At 31.7% G+C, this 10623-nt stretch overlaps 2 protein-coding genes across 2 annotated transcripts in view; both read right to left on the minus strand.

Moving 5' to 3' along the window:
* The window catches only part of LOC105176730 (kinesin-like protein KIN-14N), a gene marked incomplete in the record, with an annotated part of 6194 nt that extends 5810 nt beyond the window's left edge, over window positions 1-384 (minus strand). Inside the window, 1 exon segment of the mRNA XM_011099627.2 lies at window positions 9-384.
* On the minus strand, window positions 4538-6599 carry LOC105176731 (21.7 kDa class VI heat shock protein). The gene is made up of 2 exons (XM_011099628.2): window positions 5998-6599; window positions 4538-5245 (listed from the first exon to the last, which is right to left on the minus strand). The coding sequence occupies exons 1-2, from the start codon at window positions 6302-6304 to the stop codon at window positions 4992-4994; spliced, it is 561 nt and encodes a 186-aa protein (XP_011097930.1). The 5' UTR covers window positions 6305-6599; the 3' UTR covers window positions 4538-4991.

Here is a 10623-nt window from a genome sequence, read left to right on the forward strand (position 1 = left end):
GTGGGGGGGGGGGGAAGAGAGAGAAAGAGAGTGAAGAGTCAGAGAGCGAGTGATGGACCGTTTCAAAATTAGTTGGTGGGACCCCGATATATTGCAATGAAAGCTAAGGCAAAATTTGCATCATTGCTTTGAATTGCAGGGATCAGAAAACAACACTCGACACAAAAGATGATGGGAATGTGGAATTACACACAGGGAAAAAATCTTGATTTGTTTAACCCCAATACAATACTAAAAAATTGGGAAAAAAGGAGTACAGTTATTCTCCTTTCCAGTTCGGTTAAAATGAAATTGAATTCGGATTGCGCTCTCTTCTCCACGACGAAGTAGACTGGTAATTTTGGTGAGAGGGTTTGGAAATCCGGCTGGAGATAGAGACAGTGTCTGCAGTGAGAGAGAGAGAGATTAGTTTTCGAAATTTTTTGAAATTGAACTCGGCGGTACCTCCAAAGAGATTCGTTGAAAATTAACTTGACCATTATGACCCTGCCCTTAATTATATGTTCAACTTTGCTCCTCTTCTCCCTCTTTTCTTTTTTCCTTTTTTGTTTTAAGCCCTAATTCCATAATCATATCAATAGTTTAATAAAATGAACAATATATCAATTTAATCAATATATCAATATAATTAAAAATAATAAAATAAATTATGATAAATTCACATCCTCTAAGACAAATACTTACATGTCCGATGGAACTCAAACTCATGATTTTGAATTTATTCATAGGACTCACCCTTAACCATCAGACTAAGACATCACGTGTTCTTTTTCTCGTTTCCAAGAACCTTCAAATTTTAGCTCAAAAAAAAATTAAAATAAATATCTTCTTTACTTTTAATATTAATCTTAAATTTATTTATCTTAATGTTGGCAACGAAAGAATTAACCCCCTCTCAACAAGTGTGATTCCCATGTCTCGTAAGAATTCACGTTAGGATCCATCTCGCTTACCTACCATTGACAAAAATTCATTTTAGTGTCCAATTCGTTTACCACTGAACAAACAATTCATTGTCGCAATTATTTGTACCAAATCGTCTGTAAAATATTATCAACATTACAAAATTGTCTCTTATTAAAAAAAAGAATATCGAAAATATAATATTGTGTCCAAGTGCACAAAATAAATTATGAAGGACAACAAAATTTGATCTAAAATGTGAGAAAAGGGTGGTGGTTGTTGGTATATCTATTCATTTGTTGGTGTTGTTTTTGCAATAACTATTAATTTCAAATTTCAAATTGGATCATTACTCCGCACCCACCTGATCACTGACTGGAGTGCTTTTGATGTTCACTTGGCGCCTTTGGTAGGTAAACTGTAGTTGTTATTTGAGGTATTGTGAGTAAATGTAAGAGTCGTGTGCATAGTAAATGACAACACTCGCATTCTGATGTTAGGTTGTAACTTAATTGCTATATACTTTTATTTACCACACTATCCAATCTTTATTGTGTGTCATTATTATTTCACGTCCGATAGAATCGAGAAATTTGAGTGGTTTATAAAATTCGAAATTTTTTCTATCTAAAGGGACATTTTTTCATAATGAAATTCATATGACCAATAAAACAAAAAAGAATTTTAAGTGGTATCTTTATTTTTATGAACGTGCATGCCATATATATAAAATCTTTTATTAAATAAAACAGACGATATTATTTTAATTCATCAGCTATATATACATTTTTTTTGTTTGTTTTTACCAGAGATGTTTATGAAATTAATCATATTCAGAATGGAAAGGGAAGAGCTGAACTGTAGAGCGTAGAGATATTCCTTCGGTAATACCTTACCAAATCAAACCAAACCAAACCAAAATTTTGATACATAAAAATGACGTACCAATTTTTTTTGGTTCAATTTGGTAAAATATCGAAAAATTTCGGTTGGGTTTGGTATTTTACAGAATTTTTATATATCTATGTATCTTATATTAGTTAATGGTTACTAATTAACATAATAAAATCTAGTTTTTAATTAATAAATGGATGATTAATAGTTATATATATTTAATCATTTATATATAATATTTTATAATTAAGAAAAGTGAGCATAAAATAATTAAAAAAAAACACATCACACTAATTAATTGAGTAACTAACAATCTGATGATCTGATGTGGGCATTTGGCGTGGAAATCTTGAATTGCAGTAGAAGATAATCATACTTTTACAACCTTTGATGTCGTTTTATGATTATAATTCTAATTATAAATGGCTACGACGTCGTGTGGCCACTTGTCAAAGGTACTTTAGCCAAAATTGTAATAAAGTTTGGATGACTTCAAAGTAAAGTAAAACGGGAAGGCGGTAGTCATATTGATAGTTGACTTGGACAAAGAGTTCTGTGTCCATGTGAAGGCCTGCAGCTGCAATGCATAAATATCGATACAAAAATATTTATTAGACGATTGTTGAGTTAAAGAGGTATTCATAATTTTTTAAATAATAAAAAATTATTTATAATTAAGGATAGTTATACTTTTTTTTTCTTTTAGTTTGGTGTAATTATATTTAGATCTCATATGATTTGAAAAATTATTCTTGTAGTTTAATTTTATCTAATATATAGGTTTATCCATTAGTCAAAATTTATCAAATTCGTTAACATTAAAAAAAAAGGATAAAAATCTATATTTACTCTCGATTGACTTATTATACAAATTTTTTTATGACCAATTTATCTTCATATGTCTTCACGCATTAATGCATATGAGGATATACATCTTCATCGTCACAAGGGCAGTTTAGTCGGAAAAAAATATTTAAACTGCAATAAGTTAGATAAGGGCAAACATCATTTTTCGTTCATTTTTTATTAATATCAACAAATTAAATAAATTTTCACTAACTTAGGAAACGATTTGTTTGAGGGAAGCAAACTTTAAGGGTACTGGATGTAATTTTTCAAACCACATAGAATCTACATATAATTACACAGAACTTCAAGGAATTGGAGTGTAATTATCCCTAATAATTATGATAAAATTTAAAATAGTTGGTTATAATTTACCCACAATAATATTGGGTCAAATAGTGGTATACCAATAATTATCTTTTCAAAATTAATGATCGTGTAGCAAATATTACTTATAGCCGTCTAACACATACTCCTCATGTTATATAAAATATTTGTTAAATGGTCATTAATTTTAATGAGATATTTGTAGTTTTTTTAATAATAAAAAATTGTATATAATTATAATAAAATTCAAAAAAATCCATTGCAATTTACACACAATAATATTAGATCAAATTTTAGTAGTAGTGGTTTATCAGTAATTTACTTCATTTTAATACGAATTTTGAGTATTTGATTGATTGTTATTAGTTTTTATCGATATTATATTATTATATCAGCCTAATTATATAACAAATGTTACATATTTTTCGTGTGATTGATGTACGATTAAAAAAATTTTATTAATGTAATTGATTTGATTCACCCAAACCTTATTTAGATAAGAATTTATGAAGAATAGCAATTTGAGAGGAGCAAAAATTGCTAACAACCTCTGAGCGATTGGATTTGTGAATAGCAAGGGGGTTTTATGTAATTGGCAAATGCAAATATTTGAACAGAACTGACATTTCATGGTGATAAGGGACAATAATCTATCCCATCACACTATCACACTGCTTTGCCAATTGTCTTCAACTTCAATGATTTAACCTAAATTGGACTGATCAGATATTCACTCTAACAAAGAATACCTTATTATAACGTTCAGAACCAAAAGACGGTTCAAAAACAAGAAACCATCAGTACTAATAAATTTATTTGCTCCAACGACTGTATGTGTCCCAAATGGAACCAAGTTGGGTTTAATCACCAATATGATGGCTTAGTACTGTATTCTCCAATTTTCCAATATGAAAATGTACTATATAAAATTAGTGTATTATCATATTATTTGTGAAATTATCAAATTACCCTTAATTTCAAACGTAATTTTTAATATATATATATTAATAGTCAGGACAAAAAAATCATACAAAATTTCTTATTTACAAGAATATCTTAAGTTGCAAGAAACATCTTATCACGATATTACAACTTTTAACTTATTTAAAACTAATTTAAAATAAGTATAAATTGTAATTCCGAACATCTTGATTGATGTGAATTTTAAGTTCTTGCAAACACGCCACATGGAATAATAGGGGTTGCCCTACAAGCCATTTCGGCAACAAGCATGTTCATTAATTTTTTAAATTTAGAGTAGTTATGACATGTTTATTACATTTATACTAATAAAAAGAGTATATCATTTGTATTCATAAACGATGGTTAATAAGAATGCCGCATTGATATTTTCTGAAGTTAAAATTGTCCTACAACTAATAAGATAATTAACTTATTTAACTTTTTAGATTTTATAGTAACTGATAAATTAATTTTTCTTTCTTTCTTTCTTTTTCTTAAATATAACGCATTCACTAATATATTTTGCTTTTTATTTATAATACATTTTGAAGAGTAAAAATTATTTATTATATACATATAAAACGATGTGTGCTACAGCTATTCATTACAAAAAAAACTATGTTTTGTATAGATTTTAGAACTTTAATTTACATGGTGAACCGAATATCAAATCATTATTCATATATTTTATTTTTTTTTAATTTTTTTTCCTACGTTTTTCCTATTATAATTTTAGTCTTATTTTCCAACCCTAACCCCCAAATCAAAAACTATAAATCCTCAATCAGACCTCAAACAATCAAACTCATCGGCCGTCAGCAGCTCCCCGACCATCGGCAACCCCCACCACCGCTGATCTCTCGGCCCCCTTTTGTTCACAGTAATGGCGGCCACATGGAGCCCGAAGGTAATCAATTACTCCTCTTCAGACGATAAAAGCAAAAACTACAGACAGAAAGGGTTCGCATATTCACACACGAAGATATTTCATAATGAGAACGAAAATGAAACTCTCCTTTCTCCATATGATTTCAGTTTGCAGAAGCTACTATTTCGCACTAGTTTCCTTGATCGGAATCCGGATCCGTTTTGGGGATTCTGATCTCTAAAACTACGTCGTTCTTCATATGAGCCTCTGCTTTCCTCCAGTCCGTTTGCTCGGGCAGTTCGAGCCTCCGAACGAAGCCGTGCTCCCACCACTTGCCGCTCCTCCAATCCTTTGCCCTAGGCTCTCTCTGTTGTCGCCATTGGCCGCTGATCTCTAGAATCTTCCCGTTTTCGATACAAACTTGAAGGCTGTTCTGCCCTAATCCTGATATGATCATTCGGAATCGTCAGATTAAATTCTATGTATGTTATAGTATATATTTAAAAAATTATAAAGTATTATATTTAATTTTAAAAGTGAAATATAATAAAATAGTAGCGGTGATCTTGGAATTAATATGGTGTAAATTGAATGGGCTACTCAATAGTGTATCAGTAGGCTAGAATTTTTTAATTTTTTTTTTCTTTTGTTGCAAAAATGAGAAAAACGGTGAAACGTCAAGGAGGAACGCGTCTGCACCATCGAACAAAGAGTATATTTTTACTTAAATCAAGTTTTGTGACGAATCAAATCAATTATATAGTAAATATAATATATCAATCACACAATATATATATATTATTTTTATTATATAACACGTTTATGTCTGGCCAAATTCACTACACATTAGAATTTTTCAGACCAAGGTACTTATAACTAGCAATTTTCAATATTTTATATGTTGATTTTATAAGCTAGTGAATAAATTTTACAACGTTTTATAAGTAGAATTTTATAAATACTTCTAAAAAGATTATAAATTTATCTCAACATCATAGTCATGCTATTGAATTATAAAAAAATAGAAAATTAATTTTAACCATTCTTTTATGAAGTAAATATGATAAATAAAAAATATATTTGTCATATAATTAGTCCGATCTCATAAAAGTACGCAACTATATTTGTAGCAAAAAGATTTTAGTGGAGATTAAGTTTGATGGAATTTGAAGGGAGTAATTTCCTAAACCACTCACCAGGTACCTCTGCTAGCAGAACATAATCAGTCTGGGTCTGGTACCAATCAACGCTGCGGTGACCGGAGCCATACGAATTCGGCAGCAAAGCATCGGACTCAAACTCCCACAACGGAAATGCATCCGACGGATCGAAGAATTTCCCGAACAACAAAGGGCTGAAGAACGATCCCGTCTTATAATACACCGCCGCCGAGTTCTCTTTGCTCACGAAGTTGGCAAACACGTCTTCCTTCAGGGGGTGAGACCATTTCTGCGGGTTCGGATCTTCGAATTGGATCTCGAGTTGTTTGCCGCCGCTGGTCATTTAGGGCTGTCGGAAGTCTTACGATCGATCGATCTGGAGAACTCCGGCGAATTAAGAGAGATGCGAGTTGCAGTGCGTTTTTATACTTGGGCGGTGAAAAGCAGAGAACAAATGCTTGTGGGAATATCTGGAAGTCTGTAAAGAAGAAGGAATATTGCTTTTCTACTCCTTGCCCTCCACATATTCATATCCAACGGCAAAGCTTGCTCTCCCGGGCGTCACAAATTTTGTCTTGCAGAAAATTCGATATGTATTGTATTCTGACATGTTATTATCACATATATAAAGTCTACATTGTTCGTATATTTGAGGAGATATTTTATATATATGGTGATGGTGTGTATATGTGAAATAGAATACTTTGAATTGCGTTGTTATGTGAAAGTGGCATGTGGAAGAACTATGTCGGGGCTTGTTTGGGTGCCTTTAGCAAAAACTTTTTGATGGTTAAATTAATTTGAATTGTGAGTAGATATTAATTTACGTACTTTAAATGGACGGGAAAAGTATTATTTTAGTCTGTTAAGTATGTTTAATTTTAATTTTAGTTCGATAATTATATTCATTTTTGTTTAGGTCCAGTAATTTATGAAATTGCTTACTTTTAGTCATCTGGTAGATTTTCGGACAATTTTACCCCTATGAGTGCGTATAGACTAAACTGCCTTTCAAAAATTGCATAGGGGTAAAATTGTCCGAAAATTTGTCAGAGGACTAAAAGTAAGCAATTTTGTAAGTTATTGGACCTAAACAAAAATGGACATAGTTATCGGACTAAAATTAAAATTAGGCATATTTAAAGGACTAAAATAATATTTTTCCCTAAATGAATTGATGATAATTAGCAGTTATGAAAGGGTTTATGTGGTGAAACATGTATGGACCTTCATGTGCTTATTTCAATCATCCAACAGTCTCTACTTGACGATCATAGAATAATGTTATTCATGTCCAAACCTGGCTTACGATACTTTGTCCTGTTTAGTTATTTTCCTATTTTACAAGGGTAAAAAAGCCTTCGTACGGGGTTATTTATGCATGAACCTTATGAAATATGATAAGTAATATCAATTTCAAATAATAAATTCCCCAATTAATAAACAAACAAAAATATGTCTGGCAAGATGTGAATACCTAGATTTGTTTTTAATTTTTATTTATTGAAGAATGACGTAACTTGTAACTCGATCGATATCCCATTTGGCGATGTATTGCCTGTTTCTAGTTTCATATAAATTTTATAATTTTGTTTGAAAAGGTGCCACACAAGCGGTGATTTCTTAGCCCAGTTAGTCCCTATCCATTGTGATTTGCACTGGGAGAAGTCACGCAATTTTGTCCTATTAAAACGCCTCACCAAAGAAATATTTATAAACTATTTAAGTTTTGTGTCTGTAATCAATATAAAACGTTTGCCTATATTATAAAAATGAAAGCTTTCAAATCGTAATCTTCACATGGTGTAAGAAAGTCATGTCATGAATGAGTGATGTTCTTGCATGTCAATAGTTGGATCTTTTTAGCATAATGGGGAGAGCATCTTATCCTGGAAAATATATATAGTGTGAAAGGAATTATTAAATGAATTATTCCCCCTATATATATATAGAGATTTGGGTGTAATTTTCTTGATGGTGTGTTGGAAAGAAAGTGCAGTAGTAATGAAGAAGTATAAAGAGAGAGATGCAGTGATAAAGGGTTTTGTGGTGGCATCTGCATATCCATTCATCACTCTGAAAAGGCAAAGGCAGGATTATTAGTATCAGTGTTGTGTGATGGGATATGGGTAATGGGCATTGGAAAGAGCAATGGGCAATTGGGTATATTGCAAGTTGGAATGCATTATGTGTTCATATCGTCTGTATATATCAATGCTAAAGCTACTTTGGGGAGTGGGGGTATGGTCAAAAGCCCACTCTTGTGTTTTTGACATTCGGATTGAAATTTTTATTCTAAATTTTGTTTTTATTTAATATATGTATGTTGTGTGTATTAAAAATATGTTAGTTATTTTATTTTAAAAAAAAATTTGGATATGTATAAAAATTTAGGTCTAATTACTCTTGTATCTTTTGAAAATAATTGTGATGCGAGCAAAAATAGCAAGTCAGGTAGATTTTGAATTTGAGCTCTTTGGGTCAAGTCTTTTGCAAGTCTAGAACATGATATCTGTAAAGAAAGCGTTAGCATTCCAATGATTAAGTTAATAGACAATGATGGAAATATACAATTATGCAAGATAAGAGAGCAATGAGCGCTTAAAAATGACCCGAGAATGATCTTGATGAAGTGCTTTTGTGTGAGGACTTGTGCAAAAAACTGCAATACCTTAGTTTGGGGGGATAATATTTGCTTTTATAGCCATATCCCTTACTGGCCGAAGAAGCATAACCCCATGGGATTTGGGTAAGTGGTTATGTGGATAGCCCCCTCAAATCAGGAAGTGATTAAGGAGATCTTCAAAGAATCATGTTAACTAAGGAGACCTCGGTCGGATGGGTCTCTTAAGGGATGAGGTCCGCATTTCTAGGGGGGGGGGGTTGTTGAGCTGTGTGGGAAGCCTGTTCAGGTCTTCTCGCCTCATCACATCCTACGTGGTGATCTCCTTTCTTGGGTAGGTGAGTGGCTTCAAGCCACCTATACAGGCTGCCACATCGCTTGGAGACGAGCACTAGGTTGTCCCTCATTGTGGGCCGGGGGACTTTAGACGCAACCACCTCTCCTCAAAGCTGTAATTGGGTATTTGGTCTCTTGGGCCTTGTGCATTTTGGAACTACTCATTGAACTTAAGCATTAAATTTGAATTACATTTTGTTTCATTTAAGTTTGAAAATTATAGTTGAACCCCTTTGAAAATATGACATTTACAAATACTTTGACCTCAATGTAGATATTCTTTCATCAAATCTTTCAAATATTGTCTTTAAAATATAAGGAAAAAGGCAGGATTGCATTTCTCATCCTACTGGATTAGGAATGTTGTAATTTCAGTCCCAAACTTTACTAGAACAACAATTTAGATCCCATAATTTTGACCAATAAGCAGTTAAAATGCATATTACGGACAAACAGAAGGCAGTCATCATTGCCATTAGAACTTCATCTTTTGCAACTTTCCAATGTTCTCTTCATGCGCATTCAAACGAAGCAACAAATCCGCAATTATGATAACTAGTCTAACTATGTAAAAAAGTCCCATCCACCGTATCATAAAAAAGTCCCATCCACAACTTTCCTGAGTAAAAAAATGCATATAAAACCTTTTACTTGAATTATGAAATGTCTACAATGTCTTCAATTGGGTGTGCTTACATTAATATTTTAGGATGTGGAATCGTTTTTTTCTTTCACAAAAACCTTTCCAAAATCAATTACGGCCTGTCGAACAAATCCTTCCAAAACCAACATGGAAAATCCATGTGTGCTTTTCCCCTCCAAATAGTTGTGACAACCCGCACGTGAGGAGGGCATGGCTTTTTACTTTTTTTTTTTTTTACTGTCGTTTGGGGACCATAAGTGTAATATTTTTTAAAATTATGGGATTTAAATTGTTATTTCTATAAAATTTGGGATTGAAACTGCAGCATCCTTCATCCAGTGGACGAAAAGTACATTTTACCAAAAGAATAATTATTGACTTTGTTTATTCTCATTTCAACTACAAAAATACCCTTCCAACTATATAAGTAAAATCAATTCACTTATATGAAAAATAAATATTATTGAGATAAATAGTTATTTAATAAATTTATTATATATATTTTTAAAAATATTTAGATCAAGAGTAAGATGACGTTGTACAACATTCATTTAAGTCCATAAATGAGACATTATCGGATGAAATCTAGCTACAATTTTTCTAAATATAAGAGATAAACCATTATACGGATGCATCAAATGACAAATTAAGTACCAAAAATACGTCAATTTACATTGATGCTTAAATTATATAAAATCTAATATTAAATTTATCTTACATTGTTACACTTTTACTAGTTTAAATAATCCTTAAAAAATATAAAAAGAAAAAACATATAACGTAAATAGATATCAATATCTTATGTAGTACGTACAAACGTTATTGACACTCTCCGCGAGCTTTGCTCCTCGCTGCATGAAAATCAAAATCACACAAATCTGTTATACAAAATAGAAAAAAAATTAAAAAAAAATCTGATGAACAGAAATTTCCATTACTGGAAACTCACAAACAAAGGAAACAGGAAAATCTTCAAAAGAACATTCCCATAAAATTTTGTCAGCTCTCGCGTGACGCCATTCCACACGGGGAACAATTGTTAGATGTTTATATTTCAATC

This window comes from Sesamum indicum, linkage group LG14, assembly GCF_000512975.1.
Source record: "Sesamum indicum cultivar Zhongzhi No. 13 linkage group LG14, S_indicum_v1.0, whole genome shotgun sequence".
Classification (NCBI taxonomy): Eukaryota; Viridiplantae; Streptophyta; class Magnoliopsida; order Lamiales; family Pedaliaceae; genus Sesamum; species Sesamum indicum.

What these genes read in the sequence shown, in the direction of transcription:
- LOC105176731 (XM_011099628.2), bottom strand. Translation starts at nt 6,304, where the DNA reads ATGACCAGCGGCGGCAAACAACTCGAGATCCAATTCGAAGATCCGAAC. An exon ending in TCTGCTAGCAGAGGTACCTG is followed by an intron (nt 5,246 to 5,997) that starts GTGAGTGGTTTA and finishes TGATCATATCAG; the next exon opens with GATTAGGGCAGAACAGCCTT.